At 39.8% G+C, this 16,609-nt stretch overlaps 6 protein-coding genes across 6 annotated transcripts; all 6 read right to left on the bottom strand.

Annotated features, from left to right (window-relative positions):
• Positions 1-49: 49 nt before the first annotated feature.
• Positions 50-5,038, bottom strand: JH06_0413 (hypothetical protein; the record flags this gene model as incomplete). The annotated part of the gene is given in 3 exon segments (XM_014673944.1): positions 50-2,128; positions 2,146-4,967; positions 4,999-5,038. 3 exon segments carry the CDS (start codon positions 5,036-5,038, stop codon positions 50-52), a joined length of 4,941 nt encoding a protein of 1,646 aa, XP_014529430.1.
• Positions 5,039-6,450: 1,412 nt separating this feature from the next.
• JH06_0414 (hypothetical protein) lies at positions 6,451-7,125 on the bottom strand (the record flags this gene model as incomplete). The annotated part of the gene is made up of 3 exons (XM_014673945.1): positions 6,451-6,720; positions 6,751-6,966; positions 6,997-7,125. 3 exons carry the CDS (start codon positions 7,123-7,125, stop codon positions 6,451-6,453), a joined length of 615 nt encoding a protein of 204 aa, XP_014529431.1.
• A 383-nt stretch (positions 7,126-7,508) lies between these two features.
• Positions 7,509-9,355, bottom strand: JH06_0415 (hypothetical protein; the record flags this gene model as incomplete). Its single annotated transcript, XM_014673946.1, has 4 exons — positions 7,509-8,624; positions 8,657-8,758; positions 8,790-9,197; positions 9,227-9,355. 4 exons carry the CDS (start codon positions 9,353-9,355, stop codon positions 7,509-7,511), a joined length of 1,755 nt encoding a protein of 584 aa, XP_014529432.1.
• A 153-nt stretch (positions 9,356-9,508) lies between these two features.
• JH06_0416 (transmembrane E3 ubiquitin-protein ligase) lies at positions 9,509-12,925 on the bottom strand (the record flags this gene model as incomplete). The annotated part of the gene is given in 13 exon segments (XM_014673947.1): positions 9,509-9,631; positions 9,647-9,886; positions 9,916-10,165; positions 10,196-10,347; positions 10,380-10,705; positions 10,721-10,786; positions 10,820-10,893; positions 10,925-11,011; positions 11,054-11,226; positions 11,257-11,355; positions 11,385-11,573; positions 11,603-12,864; positions 12,883-12,925. The coding sequence occupies 13 exon segments, from the start codon at positions 12,923-12,925 to the stop codon at positions 9,509-9,511; spliced, it is 3,084 nt and encodes a 1,027-aa protein (XP_014529433.1).
• Positions 12,926-13,075: 150 nt separating this feature from the next.
• JH06_0417 (chaperone) lies at positions 13,076-14,593 on the bottom strand (the record flags this gene model as incomplete). The annotated part of the gene is made up of 1 exon (XM_014673948.1): positions 13,076-14,593. One exon carries the CDS (start codon positions 14,591-14,593, stop codon positions 13,076-13,078), a length of 1,518 nt encoding a protein of 505 aa, XP_014529434.1.
• A 61-nt stretch (positions 14,594-14,654) lies between these two features.
• JH06_0418 (glucose-regulated protein) lies at positions 14,655-16,211 on the bottom strand (the record flags this gene model as incomplete). Its single annotated transcript, XM_014673949.1, has 1 exon — positions 14,655-16,211. The coding sequence occupies one exon, from the start codon at positions 16,209-16,211 to the stop codon at positions 14,655-14,657; it is 1,557 nt and encodes a 518-aa protein (XP_014529435.1).
• Positions 16,212-16,609: the final 398 nt, after the last annotated feature.

Consider the following 16,609-nt stretch of genomic DNA (forward strand, 5'->3'; position numbering starts at 1 on the left):
TGGAAACATCTCAAGTGATTTGAACAAACAAATCTAACATACATGCAGATTAAACGCGAACGTTCTTACTTCCAGAAAGATGCTCAGCATGCACCTTTCCAGCTCTCAATTGCTTAGCACCATTCTTGCTCTTCTTCGACTTTGTACGCACCCAAATATAGAAGGCAGCAATAGCAACAATAATCACAACCAAAATGACAAGGATAACAATAAGAGCAATTGAAACGCCACCCAAACCCTTTCTCTGCTGGAGAATAGGTTCTCTGTAGAATCCAAACGAGAAACCTTCGGGTATATCAGGAATATTCGTTTTGATTCTCTCATTGATAGCATTCAATGAGTTGCTAACACTCTTCAAACCAGAAGAAGCTTCACTCTCGCTCAGAGTTACTCTTACATAAAGGGCAACGGCAGTAGTATCCTCATATTCGCTACTGATATCCTTCATATACCACAAATCAACATTCTTTGATACGATGTTGCTAGCATCAGCAATAGCCACACGAATCGTTTCAGCCATACCAGACTCCATTTGCTCCTTCGTCACTTGAGTAAGGTAATAAATGACATCAATATAAACCTGCTTCTTAGGAGGCTCAGTCGAGCGGCACTGAGACATATCAGCCTCCTCCCATTGGGGTCTCAAAGCAGCCAGTGAACACTTACGGAACATCTCACCGAAGTAACCCTCCGGACAATCAGCAACAGCCGTCTCATCAGACATCACTCCAGGGAAACCTCCATCCTTCACACAATAGTTCAGCTGGCAAGACATGATATCAATCACAGCCATAGACAGCTTATTAAAGCCAGAATCCGAATCCATCATCTCGAACTTGTACTGCGAGAAAGAACTTAGATGGTTCAACATCATGAACTCTCTACGCTCTCTACGACTTGTGAACATTTGCTTAGCCTTCATGTTGAATAGATCCTCCCAATTCACTCCATCAGTAGAACCATAGAGATGGAACTCCATAGGATCACGTCCTGATATGCTAGCAGACACCAGAGACAGTCTGTTCACCCATTCCATACGATCAAAGTTGTAAGAATAAATAGTCCAAGCAGGAGAACCATTCTCAATCCATTCAGTGCCGGTATTACGATCCCAAGCCTGAGCGGCAGAACTGGTAGGCTGGTTGAAGAAAGAAGATTCAGTAATGGTTCCTCCATCCACACGTGAAATACAATCTCCCTGAAGAGCATTAGCATAACCAGCAAACTGGATGGTACCAGTAGTTGAAGCATGCTTATGAATTTCAATAGCAATTGTATTCTTTCCATCAACAAGAATGTAACCAGGAGCACTTCCCACACGCATGTAGTAACCCTCATACTTACTAGAAGCAAGAGTAGTAGGACGAATGTTTCCAGAAGGCATATTACGACGATACACCTCCTCGCCATTCAAATAAATAATAATACCATCCTTGTACCAGACACCATACTGAACCAGAGGATACTTAATGGCATCAGTCACCTCGAACTCATAACGGAAGTAGATGGAGTTACTAGACCAAGTTCCATACTCATATGAAGTGCTAGTGTCACTCCATGAAGAAGCATCAAACTCACGAGCATTCCAGTTTCTAGGAGGCTCACCACTGAACAAAGCCTTCCAGATCACACCTTCAGCGGTACTGGCTGCAACACTGAAGTAACCAGTGTAACTATAAGCATCACGGTTAGATGTAGCAGGAATAGTAAATTCCTGAATCTGTGAGTCACTCGAATCGAACAGTCTCAAGAAAGAACCAGTGGACCAACCATCACCATAAGAATCAGACAATACTACCTTGTAGTCACCAATTTTTAGACACAAAGTAGTTGTAGTTTCAACATAATTACCGAAAACACGACCTGAAGAATGCACCTCCACTTGATCCGATTCTCTTATCACGACATAAGATTGCTCACTTCCATAAGCTGTTGTTGTCATTACAAACTTGATAGGACTATTCTTTCCATCATCACCACACTTTACAAAGTGAACAGTCAGTGTAGCACTGGCCTCTCCAGCATCACCCCTTGCAGTAATGGTGTAAACACTCCTCAGAATACCATTCACATTAGTATTGATACGAGGATTCTCAAGGCTCAGAGTAAAATCAACTCCCAAAGAAGGCTCAGAGTAAAATCAACTCCCAAAGAAGGCTCAATGGTGATCTCCTTGTAACATCCATTAGGAATAATCTCCACAGTATCCATAGGGAAGCCGGTATACACACTCACCTCACTAACAGACAAACCAAGAGCAGTCAAAGGAGTCAGAGAGCTAGGGAAATCCCACGAATCATCATATGGTTGAGGATGGCTCTCCTCATAGGTAAAACGAACGGGCCATCTGTTGCCATCAGCACGTTGGACTTGTGTATAACATCCAGTATTATCTGTACAAGAGAGAGTAAACTTAGCAGTGGAAGAAGGAGGCATACAAATAGTAAGGGTTGTTCCAGTACTGAAATAACCATAGTAACAATTATTCAAAACAGCATTTCCAGAAGCATCATAAGTACCCATTGAACAAGTAGTAGTCGTTGTACCTTCCTTGATGGAGAGAGAACCAGAACCACTGACCATTGTTACCAGATAGACGTCATTAGTCCAACCAGATCCCTTACAACTTCCCACTCCGAGCATCAGTGTCATAGTCATAATACCTCCAGGATTCGAAGCAGTAATCACATAAGCACGAGTTTCAGTAGGAAGATATGGAGTACCGCTGATCGTTCCAGTAGCACCATTAATGCTCAGTCCACGAGGAAGCTCTGGGTTAACAGAGTAAGAAACACCACTAGCAGTTCCAGACACGCTAATTGCACTAAGACTTTGTCCAGGATAACCAGTGATAACATTGGTACCAACAGCAGCTCCATCCTGAACCAGATACAAACCACTAGGAGCCAACTCAAAGTACACATCAAAACGAACGGTTGTCTCAATTCTACCATTAGGAGCAGTACAAGAGATAGTGTATTGAGTTAAACCCTGAACAGCAGCGGGAGTACCAGAAATTACACCAGAAGCAGGGTTAAGACTCAAACCATTAGGTAAAGCAGGTGAAGCCTGGTAATTGTTACAAGAAGCAACAGAGAACAAATGAGGATTGTTACCAACAATCTCAACACCCTGGAAATAGTGGGCCTGTTCGTAGTCATAAGAAAGCATTCCAGGAGCCAGATGGAAAATCTGATCAGCAGGAACCACTACATAATTTCCAGTAGGAGGCTGCCATTCAAGAATCAAACCCTTACTACTATCCTTCTGTTGGTAACGGATCTTGTAGTAGTAGTAGCCAGTCGAGGAAACAGCAATCGTTGCCTCCTTCTCACTCCAGGTATGGCAAGACCAGTGATCAATAAGCAAAGTCTCTTCAATACCGAACAGACGGCAAGAGTCATCACACTTCAGACGGAGCTTCCAGTTACCAATTTCAGTAAAATGGAGATATCCTTCCCATTCAGCATAGAAATAGGTATTGAAATCAGTAGGCAATCCACTCCACACTCCAGAAGAAGTTTGCTCCCAGTTCAACTGAGCATCCAGCTTCACAACCTTTAGATCGATCTGAGAAGGTGCCAAGTTTGTGTACATACACAATTCAGCATCGAGTACCTTGTAGTACTGACCACGGAATCCAGACATAGGAGCATCTGAAATGATAATTTGAATCTGAGTAGAAGCAACTCCATTCACTCCAGTAGCAGTAATCGTATGATAACCAGTGTACACAGCAGAAGGCTTTCCACGAATTTGACCACGATGCTGATCCAAAGTCATACCAGCAGGAAGAGCAGGGGTAACAGTCCATGAATCAGCACCTCCAGATACCATTTCAGGTGTATATACCTTCAATTCAGCATTAGCATATCCAGTAATCAGAGGATAGGTGATGAAAGTAGGTCCACGTCCACCAATCTTGGTCTGAGTACTATCCAAAACAGTTCGCTCAAGACCCACATCAGGTGCAGCATAGTAAAGAGACAGAGTAGCAGCTCCGTTGATCTCCAGGAACTTTACAACGAACAAATGTTTTCCAGCAGATAGATGCTTTGTGGCCGTATCGACTGAAGAACCACGACAACCATCACGGTTAATCACTTCATTTTCAAGAGAATCAATATACAAGAAGGAAGCATCATCAGAAGCCATTTGGAAAGTGTAATCAGCCTCTACCATAGCATGGATATAACCATACATGTATGAAGTGTAGTAATCACGGAAACGCTCATCCAAACCAGGCCAAGTGTTACCAGATCCCTCAGAATAGGAATCAGTGTAGTCAAGCTTCTGTTCTCTCTGACAGAACTGAGCAGTATTCTGATAGTAGTAATCGAAAGCAGGAGTACGACACTCAGTAGTTCCCGACCAATAGCAACCAATATAACCATTCTCAGTCATTTCACGCTCCTCTCTTACTACAAACTTAATGGTAGTCTGAACTGAACCCATCTGATTGCTTCCAACAACAGTATATACCTGATTGTTCGAAGCAGTGCTAGGGAACACTCCAGTGATGGTACCATCAGTTGCACTGAAATTCACTCCCTCAGGAAGAGAAGGCGAAATCGTGAAAGAATTCAGATAGGCATCCGAACGAGCAGGTACAGGCTCAATAGGAACACCAACATACTGAGTCATGGAATCAAATCCATAACTCAGAGTTGTGGGAGCACCAATAATACCAATACGCAGCTGACTCACCCACTCCTTGAAACCAACCGAATAGGTCTTGGTTTGCTGAGGAATGGAAGGAGTACCGGTGATTTCCACAGTTCGTGTAGTACCACTTGAAATAATGTTGTAGGTCAAACCAACAGGAAGCTGAGGATTGAAACGAGGAGCATCAGTTCTTCCATAACCGGTAACAGTACATGTAACTTTCTGCAGAGGCTGGTTCACTGTACCAACTACATTCCAGTTATCACAAGTCCAATCATGAAGATTCACTGGCTCAGCAGAAACTAGAAATAAGATGAACGACATGCAACTTACTAATTGCAATCAAAAAAGAAAGCAAAACCAAAGAGTTCATCTTGCTGTAGAACAATTATGAATGATAGCCTTACAACATCGAGATGCTACCCTCGAGTGAGCATCAAGTCGAAGAATATTCTATCGAAGGAAGTTACATTATCGATAATTGGACTTATTTTGGTATTCACTCTATTCTCCTCGAAATCGTCTAATCATTTCATTTGTGTTTAACTCAATAACAAAGCTTACCAGCAAAATATTGTGCTAGTACAATTAGATGAAAATCAAATCACACGATCTTGTATTTAAAAATTGATCTCGCTTGTGTAATAAAACAGTAAAATAGCATTCAAGTAATACAACAATATGATTGGCCGATGGGGTTCCTCCTACCCTCTTAATGGCACTTTCTTAGTTGTGGCGGAGAGCAATACTCTTCATTTACCTAAGTTTTATTTCTTATGTTCACTCTCATACTTTTCTACTGGTACTGAACAAGATATTGCTTCGTGTTTCTCTTCTCAACATATTACATTTCTTCTATCCCTGACAATTATGGAAGACTTTAGAGTGATGCTTACCGAAATAGTAACTTGTTTGCTTTGAGTTATTCGATTGCGTCACTGCTCCCTTTCCTGCCGTAGAGATGGAGAATAAGAATATGCACATGTTTGTGTTGAATAGGGGCTGTAACGTTCATTGAAGTAATCTGCTTTCTAATTAGTGTTGAGAGGGTAGTATACTGTTGTACGTTTATGCATCCAATTGAAATTTAAATATGTAGAGTTCTAGAAAAGATGCTTCTGTACTAGTAACAAATAACAGCATAATCGCTACAATACTACGTCCTGATATCCTTTTTGGCTTCTTTCTTAATAACAGGATTCTCAACAGGATCCACAAAAGTCAGACTTTGGAACAATTTTATTAACGCTATTAAGTCTTTTGCACTCTGAGGAACGTTTTGGACAGATATTGGAAGTGAAACACAATTAACTTCTTCCCCACTTAGTAAGTTGTCTCTCTTGTTGACCCCTGGATTATCCGATATTAGACTAGCTAGAGCGATTGTTGTACTTGAAATCTGATATGAAGACTTCAAATGCTTCTTGAGCAAAAGCATCAAAATTGACTTCTGGATATTCAGACAAGACTTTTGGAACGATAGATCTTCTATGAGGCCCTTTTCCCTATATATGTCTCTAATGAATTATGTTACATTTTATGAATTAGCGAATAATCCTTCTGCTCATATTTTTCCTGTCCACCAACTATGTCAATCACTATTATTAAGGAACAATCAGTTTTGTTATTGAAGGATATCATATGTTTCACTCTGATTAATTAGCAAATATACCATTCCGTTGATAGACACAATTACATTAATGACCTCTTCTAGCGAACTATATGGACAAACACTCAGAAATTGTGTAAAGAAAACAATTTCTTGTAGTGGTACCTCCATCTACATCACATCATCATCACACCACTTACATCACGATATACATGTGTCAACAGAAGAGAGATGATTTGATGACATTCTCGAATTGATTGGGATGTACACTTTTCTGATATAATTCGATACAGACCACAAAAACAGGAATATGAGTATGAGGACAATTGATTCCTTTGGTTTGCTTCTTGAATGGAAGAGAGCATAGCAGGAACTACACGAGGAAGGAAGACACTATGATAGTTCTCATTGATATAGGATAAAAACGCTAATGCAAGATTTCGAATCTATTATTGACATACCAAAAACAACCCTACTTCTGTTGTAGGATCTGTTAACAGAGCAACTACCTTAGGAATACACTCTAATGGATATTCAAGGCCCTGTTTCACTTGAAGGAACAGAATACTTAAGCTCATCGCTCGTATTCTGGGTGAAGGATGAATGAAGTTAGTTTGAAGGGCTTTGTGGAGTTCCTTCATCATTGTAGGGAGATGACTTGTTGTAGGGATTGAATATAGCATATCACTCAACTAACAATGATCTCAAATGATCATACTCACCTTCTCATTTGATGAAGAAGTGGTTGTTATTATTGCAACTCTCTGAAGGAACTCGTGGAGAGCATGCAAAGAGACTAGTATAACATCTTCAGACGAATCTTGAAGTGCCTGATGGGTGAGATCACTCATTAAAACAAACCTGATTTAAATGATGAACAAATGAAGAAGAAATCAGATTCACACTGCGACTCATCACACGAAGATAACAGTGGAGAAGATGACAATAATACTCTCGATTTAAGGGGCCTGGAAGTTTCGTTTCTAAAGCAGTTTCTAACAGATTCTGTACAATTGGAATGAAACGACAATGCGTTTCTATTGTGATCAATCCTTCCTCATCATCATCTGGAGGAATATGAGTAAAGTCAAAGTCCCGTGATAAAACCCCCAGAACTACAATTGCCAGAATCAATGGAACTTCTTTCGCCTTATCAATAGTTTTGATTGATTGAGACAGTGTTTGTAAACTTGTATTGAGAAGAGAATATACAGATGAAGAATCCAGAGTGATATCAGCCTGAATGTGAGATTATGACACTGGGACTTACAATAACTACCACACATTGTGAAGCCTTCTCAACAAGACTCACAGAAGTCGCTTGTTGAATGATTTGAAGAAGACATTTCTGTAGTGTACTTACAGCAGGGGAGATTTCACATTCACGAAGAACATTCTGCAGAATATCAAGAAGTTTTCCAGCAAGGTAAGTACGAATCTGACGTTGATTCTTCTCTGAAATTGGACTCTCTAAGAGTGACTCCAAAGAACGTTGAATATGAAGCAATTGATGAATGAATGATTTGGGATGGATCTCAGCAAGCACACATAGAATATCCAAACATTCTCTCACCTTATCATTCACTTCTGGTAATGTTTCTCGTAGTGTATGAAGGATCCAAGCACTCAGATCAAATAAATACTTGTCCTGTTTGTTAAAGACTTCTCCTATCTGTTTTAATCCTTCCTCTACACGAGTGATAGCAGATCCTGATTGTGCTTTCACTTCATTCACACGTGCCGTCGTATTCTTTGCAATCATACTTAGATAGTCTAAGAACGAAGAGCTCAAAGGAGCTCTAAACAACCAGGCATCAGCTACAGATTCCAAACATAACTTCCGTACAGCTGTTTCCTCCGAAGAAGTGAGTGCATTCAGATTCATTCGATACAATCGTACTGCAAGTGACGTCTCACGACTCTCCTTCTGAATATTTCGTTGAAGCAAGTATAACATCAAACGATGAGTGAGTCGATAACTGATTTTACGCACAGAGATTCCTCGATCAGAACAACCTTGAAGTAAAACCGGTAAGTACAGTGTTAGAAGACGCGGATACGTATCTGCTGCTGTCCACAACAGTTTCAAATTCTTCTCTCGCACAGAAATATACGAAGAGGACATACCTCGATTCATCACAGACAGTACAGATTGACTTAAGAAGAGATGAGCTTGGGTTTGAAGAAGGAGTTCTAATGCAGTGGAGAAATAACCTTGAATACGAATGATAGGAGTATCCAATCCATTGAGAAAGAGAGAAAAGAAGAGTGATGATTGTAATAGAGAAGGTGAATGACGAATGATTGAGAGGTAGAGAGAACCAAGAGATTTCAGATCTGGTAATGGAGACTAATCATGATCTCAGAAGAGAAAGAGGATACTTGATGAATGATGATAGGAGAAGGAATTGGTACTGATTGAATCAACCATTCAGATGGAGTGGAATGAAAGGATGCAGACCAAAGTAACAAGAATACAAAACACTATTGCTAAGAATAGAAGAATAAGAATCACATCATGAGCACCACGACCTTCATTCATTTGTTCATTCAATATACCAGGATGGTGTAAGGAGTATTCACAGTAATAATTCAATACTAACTGTTTCTGTTCCATTGATACATCTTTCTCTTCTTTCTTTTCTTCTATTTGCTGTTGCATACTACATGCAGGACATAACCAGGCCTTTAGGTCTGTAGGACGTTGCAACAGACCAATACAGCTTCCATGGTACCATTTATTACACAAATCACAACATATAAAAAAGGCTAGATCTAAGGCATTCCAATACTTATCACTATTTGGAAGAGGATGACCATTTCTACACATACAACCACAGATTTCCTTTTCCATTCCTGGAATCATCAAATGCACAGGTTGTTCTTCCTCTTTAGATTCATCAAATCGACTCTGTTGTACACTCTTTCAGTAAAATTATTCTCCATATCTACCTGAGCCAACTGTACATAGCAAGCAGTGATTTCAGTCAGTGTTTTCACCAAACGACTCTTCCCCTTTGTCATATCACTTGGCTTCATATGTGGAATCTCTCGTAATTGACTTGCAATCATCTGATTCATGATAAACAAGAGTAATAATGCTCCTGGCCATCGAGGATCTCTGAGAATGAAACAAGTGAGATAACCTTACAAAGCACTTATCAGAAGATCTGTGTACAGTTCCTCAAGCACTGACTGATGATCTTGTGACTAGATATTATACAGTTTCCTTGCCTATACTGTCTCCAGATCAGCTGAAATACATCGTGAAAATAGATATTCCAAAAATACGCTAAATTCTTGGAATAACGAAAGAAGAGGAGAAGTTGTTGAATTCGTATCCTTCAATAATTCCTTCTACAAATGAATAACGTTCTGATCTCCCACAGCTATTTGAACATCAATATGAACACTTAACTGTGTCCATTGGAGAAGGAGATGAGTTATCAGATGAAGTTCAAATGATCCTGTACTGACTAATCGCTGAACCTCTTCAAGAGAACGAGGGATCGAAGATGCATGCGAAGTGGTAAGTTTCATTGAATCCACAATCTCATCAAACAAGGAGAGAAGTATGGTTTTATGTAGTTCTGGTGACACCAAATACAGTCCCTACGAAACAACAAATACTCATTCCCTACAACACGATAATCAAATAATTCTTTGTATAGAAAGGATGATGAAGGAGGAAGATGCCGAAGTGTCTCCCAGATCCCATCATCAATACAAATCAACATACTCTGAGGAAGAGGAAATGAATGAAGGAGAGTATTAAGTTGGGAGAGAACTGCTGTTAGTCGGGAGGGATATGGCTTCTCAGATTGAAGCTGATGGTGAAGAAGAGAACGGAGAAACACTGCTATTGATTGATAGACTTCCTCCTGTTGAAGACTACTTGTCATCTCTCAATCCAATGCATACATCTTATGAGTTGGATTTGCAGCAAGAACAGCGAAATGGAGCTGAACACCGGTTAATTGTACATCTTCAAGTGAATAATCTGATTGGTATTGATAGTGGAGAAGACGATCGAGCGATGGCAAGAAATGAACATACGAATCGATCGATGATAACTATGATCAATCAACAAATAGAATAAATGTACCACAAAGGAGCACTCTTGAAGCAACTGAAAAAGATGTAACAGTGGACCCTGGATCTCTTTCAGAGGTTCTCCTCCTTCTTCAGATAGTGACGATGTCACAGTTTCAGACACCAGTTTCAACGCTTTATCAATTCTTTCACTTTCAGTTTCATTCAAATGCTCCAAAGACTCCACTATAGATGTTTCACCTGTCAAGTCGGAGATCTGATTCGGAGGTGTTTTTGCTACTGGTTGGTTGGTTCGTATCGATAGCAGAGGATCCATTCGTAATTCTTTCATAGGGCTTTCTGATACTCCTACATATATGGGAACTCCACGTTTTACTGCTATTATTTCATCACTCATCTCAATATTAATACGAGAATCTGTACTCATTCGACTAATTGGACTCATTGGAAAGGATCCATCTAGGAATCATCACAAAATCAAAAACAAAGAACATGACTTCTTTCGACGCATTGTTGGTGTTGAAGTAAGGGATTTACTTTCACAAAAATCATTCTCAAGTACAGATCTACACAGAACATACCAATTTCATTCACTACGTTTCATTCAAACAACTGCTCATCTCTCGAAAAATCGAGACTGGTTTTTGAATCCAATATAGATCCTGATACCTAATCCCGCCCTTTCTTCGTAACAAACAAAAGTCCAAATAGTACAGCTAAAGATACCGAACATCAGGCAGCATCGTCCTACAAGTGGGACACTCGAGCTTGACATCCATCCACTTATGAAGACACTCAGTATGAAAAGCATGATTGCATGGTGTAACCATAAAGGATCCCTCATCGTCAAAATCAATACTACTCATGCAAATAGCACAATCTGGATCAAGTTGAGAATCCTACAAATCACTTTCTCATTCCAATCAAACCGTTGTCGGCAATACATGATAATCATACTTCTTGGGTCGAAGGAACGAAGGAAGAATCAAATATGGATTGAGCCTCTGCTGTACCAAGACGAGTCCCGTCTATATAATCAGTATTACCAAATACCCACCTGAATTACAACCCAAAGGATTAAAAACCATCCGAACTTCACTGGGACCTCGATGTCAGTAAAGAGACGAATGAGATTGTAGGGACATGCGACATAGTAAAGAGGAAGGAAGAGCTTGAAGACAGAAGTTAGAATAATGTGTTTGGTACTGAAAGGAGGACGCTGTCCTAATTGAAGAGATCGAATGATCTAAATAACGAATTGAAGAATAAGCTTACTTGAGGTACCCAAAATGAATAGAGAACAAGTATCAGAATATAACCAAGAATCGTACGAGTATAAACAGAAACCAATGTAACAATGATCAACAAATACAGACCAAAGAACACTGCAGACAACTTTCGTTGATATAACATATAATTATCTGCATTGATATCAGGGTAACGCGATCTCCAAATGACAAATATCAGACGCATTTCAATCATCGAAAACACGAACAATTTGTTAAATGAAATCAAATAGAATTCTGAAAAGAGTCCTAAGAAAAACACACTCGCCATACTATGTAACATGGCCACTAGCAGATCGATCGCGGAGATGAAAATAAAAAGGATCAAAGAAGCAGCTGAAGCCGAAGCAATCAATAAGTGTCGCATCTGCTGCACATAAAGAAAACTCTCTCCAAGAGTGACGAGAATCAATATACTTGTATAGATACGACTCTTCTTGGTAATATGGTTTGTATCCATATTAAATCCACTGAAAGATAGAGATACATCAATATTGCAGTTTGTAGATTCTAATACTCCAGTGGCATTGAGCAACATACGATTGTGCTTGTTGTGAGAGATCTCGGGATCCAGTCCATTCTCCAAATGCAACAAATTCATATCCATTCGATACAAACAACGATTTGATTTCTCAGGTAGTAAAGAAGGAGGAGTTAGATAGTAACAGCTCATGCCATTTGAAGTATAACCAATCTTCTCAGGAAATTGATTCGTTATATTGAACATATTCTGGGTATCAGTTGTCTCCCAAATCAACGCAAAACGACCACCACGAGAATTTGCATAAAGGCTTAACTGGCCTGTATATATGAAATAAACCCCTAAGAGAGATAATGACAAAGCATCATCCTTCGAATCTTGATCCCCTTCAATCATCGTCATAACTCCTGAAATCTGATGAATACCATATTGTAAGTATCCTCGGTCATATAACTGAATTGACAATGATCCTTCTTCACCTTGTAGAGTCGAATTATTAGGATCTCTGGTTTGTTGCTCAATTAGCCCTAACAGCATTTTCTTTGGCTTCCAGGGGTTCTCATTCTTCCGACGATTCCACTTGCCCAAATAGATACCCGATATATTGTAAGGAAAATGTTCAGAAGAGTTCTGCATAGCACGGATATCCATTTCAAGCTGACTCTCAAGTGCCTTTCGTTCCTTTCGTTGTTTTTGTATCGTGTCTTCATCTCGTAAGTTGGAGGATTTACCACTATTCTGATCAGGACTGAGAAGGAGAATCATCAACACTACCAATAATATCACACGGCAAGGGTCCAGGGGACTCCGTGCTCCTTCTTCCTCAATCATTGACGTAAGACAGGTGAACGATTGACGGATTCTTCAGTCAATTAGGCTGGCGTAAAAGGGGATCCCAACAAACATAGAACACAAATTAACAAACTCAGATGTAACTTCTATTACTTTAGAACTGCAGCTTCGTGTTCATCCTTACAAATACTACTTTGGCTTCACACTTTGAAACCACTGGGCAATTTGGTTGTCATACTTCTCTAGATTTGCCACTGTCCATTGCTCATAGGTTGTGGCATCAACAGCAGATTTTGCCTTCTTCAGCCAATCAACACTCGATTCCACTCCTTTATATCTCTGTAAGAAGGTGAGATAACTGGAAATATGTGTCTGAAGTGTCATGAATGCCTTCTGTCGAGCATCAATCGTTACTGTGGGAATCGGTTGTTTTTGCACACGTTGTGATGAAGAAGACAGAGTTAGTGGAGAGGACTGTGTGATAGATGGATGGGGAGCTCCACCAGTCCGGCTCCGATCTAAAACCATAGTCGATGTCAATGAACTTAGAGAGATCTTCCGCACAGATAGTAGCTTGGGAGCTTGAGAACATGCACCAATAACGGTGACAGTATCAGCACAGTCAACTACTGGGAACAAGGAAGTTGCAAACGAAGTCTGAATGGCTTGTCGAATAGCAGGGATATGCGAGCAACCACCAACAAGTAGAATCGGAAGATGATCAGCATTCGGAAGATAGGACTTAATACAATCTTTACACATTTGAACTACTCCTGAACGAACAGCCTTTATTGCTTCTGAAAACATATCTCGTGTTATTTCACAATCATCTTCATCAGAATCCCCAAAAACACTCAAATCAAGAGATGTCGACAGAACCTCACTCAAACTGATTTTTAGTTTTTCAATCCTATTATATAACTGACAATACTTTATTGAATCCCTGTTTACAGCTTTACTGACTTCTTCCATTTTCATCAGCATAGACCTAATACTTTCAGTTATGACAGATCCATTTGCATTCTCATTGGTTACAGTATTAACAACCGATGGAACTTCTTGAACGATATGCAACAAGGAAGAATAAAACTGGCCACCTCCGCAATTACAAACCATCATATATTCTGGAATCACCATATCTACCTTTAGAAACCCATAGTATGTAGCAAGTGGTTCCGATATCATCTTCACTTCCTCAAAACCAGTCGCAGATGCAGCCCTCGTGAGTGCAGATCTCTGAGAATCGGAAAAATATGGAGGAACCGTTAAAAGAACACGACGGATTGTAACCCCTTTTAGAAACACATCAATTCGGTGTCTTAATGTCGACATTAACGCTACAAGAGTCTCCTCAATCGTCACGATACGATTGCCATTCTCTGTTTTGGGATAATAAAACGGATTACCTTGTTTATCCGAATAGATATAATAAGAATAATCCGAATACTTGAAATCCATGGATCCAGGCCTTAAAGTCGTTCCAATATAGGTTTTCACTTCATACACATTACTTAGTGGATTCTTGCATCCCTGTTGAATAGCTTGTGTCCCTGCATAATAAGAATTTGAAGAATAGGATAACAGGGAAGGAATATAAGAATGTTCCGCATCACAAGGAACAACGGTTGGCTCTCCGTCAACAAACACAGAGACTCTGCACCTATCTGTTCCAATATCGATAGCACAATAATCCACTTCAGTATTCATCCTTATAACGAAATGTATGTGTATCCAAACAAAGCCATAATAAAAACAATAGAAGATAAACTTACGAACTTCCTAAATATTGTCGTAGCTGCTCATGAAGAGAACGAATGTAATTTAGACTGTTTTCGGAAGCTCCCTGAAACAAACTATTTGATGCAATCTTCTTCAGCTTTTCCAGGTAATTCATGACAGAATCAATATCACTCGAGTATTGCTTCTCCTTCAGATTCTTCATGGTTCTCGTAACATCACATAAAAGTGGTTCAATTACCATAAACTTCTCTCTTTCAGAAGAAGGAAGTGCACAATAGTAATGACATGTTAGCTGCCTTCCTTCGCACTCCATATGCAATTCACCACATGGATCAAACGTAACCAGTATCTCAACTGTACCTCTTGGAAGAGATTCCACATCGAGAGAAAGGAATGCCTTCAACAAATCATTCTCATTCTGCCATAGGGTAATACGTTTGGTATTACTTCCTAGATCCAAACGGACACACTTTTGTACGTCACATGAAGTCCCTCGCTGTAATAGTAATGTAGTTGAAGAAGAGTCGATTTGATAATAAATATCCATAAGTGAATAATTTTGAACGACAATACGTCTTGAATTGAGCCGAAACTCATTCATACCAATCTGAGCGGCTCCTTCAGCAATCACTGTATCCGCATTCTTCAATTTAATTACAGGGATATTTGTAAATCGCGTTTGAATACGATCAGCAAAGAGAGGAATATGAGAACAACCTCCTATCAGTAATATAGCTATGCTCGGATCCTTCAGATTCCTTGTAAGCTTTTCAATGTACTGGACAACTTCTTCCACACTTTCATTCAACAAATCAGTTAGCCACGCTCTTGTAAGAGAAGCAGAAACAGACGAATCACCATAATCACTCACATCAAATGCACTGTACTCCTCAGTACTCAATTTCTTCTTCATTTCTTCTGCTTCAATCAGTAACTTACGATATTCTGGTTTTGTTGGATTGATAAAAATGTCATTAATCCTACAAATATTCCGAAATTCTTGGGCAATCATCTCATCAATGTCTCTACCACCAAAGGTATTTCCTCGGATAGTATTTACCACCTGAATGGAACTATTTTGAATACTTAACAACGAAAGATTAAAAGGACCTCCACCCAAATCACAGACAAGAACTTGTCTATACATCGAAACTTGGTCCCAACAAGCATATACAGCTGCACATGGCTCTGGAACAGTTCTTAGGACATTCAATCCAGCTAATCTTGCTGCCTCCACATACGAATGTAACTGGGAAGCACTTGAATTCACTGGAACTGCAAGGACTACATCTGATATTTTGGAACGGCCCTGATCCAATGCCATACTAGCAACAGCATTCAAGTAACAGCTGAGAACGAAGGACGGATATCCATATCCCTTTATTTTCCCAGTCTTACGTTGTTTGCCATATAAATAGGGATAAGGCTCACCGTTAAAGTCATACGGTAATGCTTTCTCCTCCCAACTACGAATTTCCTTCATTGTATGTCCAATATATGGTTTAAACTCTCGAAAAGCAAGAAAGTTGTCTCGAAGAGCATCTTTCACAGAAGCCCATCCAAGATGGATATCTCTATCTGTCATGGATATACATGACGGAATTAATGGAGAATCATCATCTGGAGACAGAAATGAATTTCCAGTCTCATTTCTCACACAAAAGCAACTGTAAGAGGTGCCGAAATCAATTCCTGTTACTGGAATCATATGCAGCGACTGGAAAAGAAACAACGAATAAACTGATGAAGACTAGTGTTACTCCAACTTATTCAATCTTTGGATCAAAAATAACGACTGACAACAAACAATACATCCAACAGAGCAATCACCCAGTGGCTCACTTGAAGGAGTTTCCGCAACGACCACAAGTGTTACGATCATGGTGCTTAGCCATGAAGACACCAGCTCCACAGACAGGGCACTCACGTCGCAGACGAGTCACCTTTCCACTCTCATCCACCTTGTAGTACTTCAGAATAGCA

The sequence above is a fragment of the Blastocystis sp. subtype 4 genome, assembly GCF_000743755.1.
Source record: "Blastocystis sp. subtype 4 strain WR1 chromosome Unknown seqid_0023, whole genome shotgun sequence".
NCBI lineage: Eukaryota > Bigyra > Opalinata > Blastocystidae > Blastocystis > Blastocystis sp. subtype 4.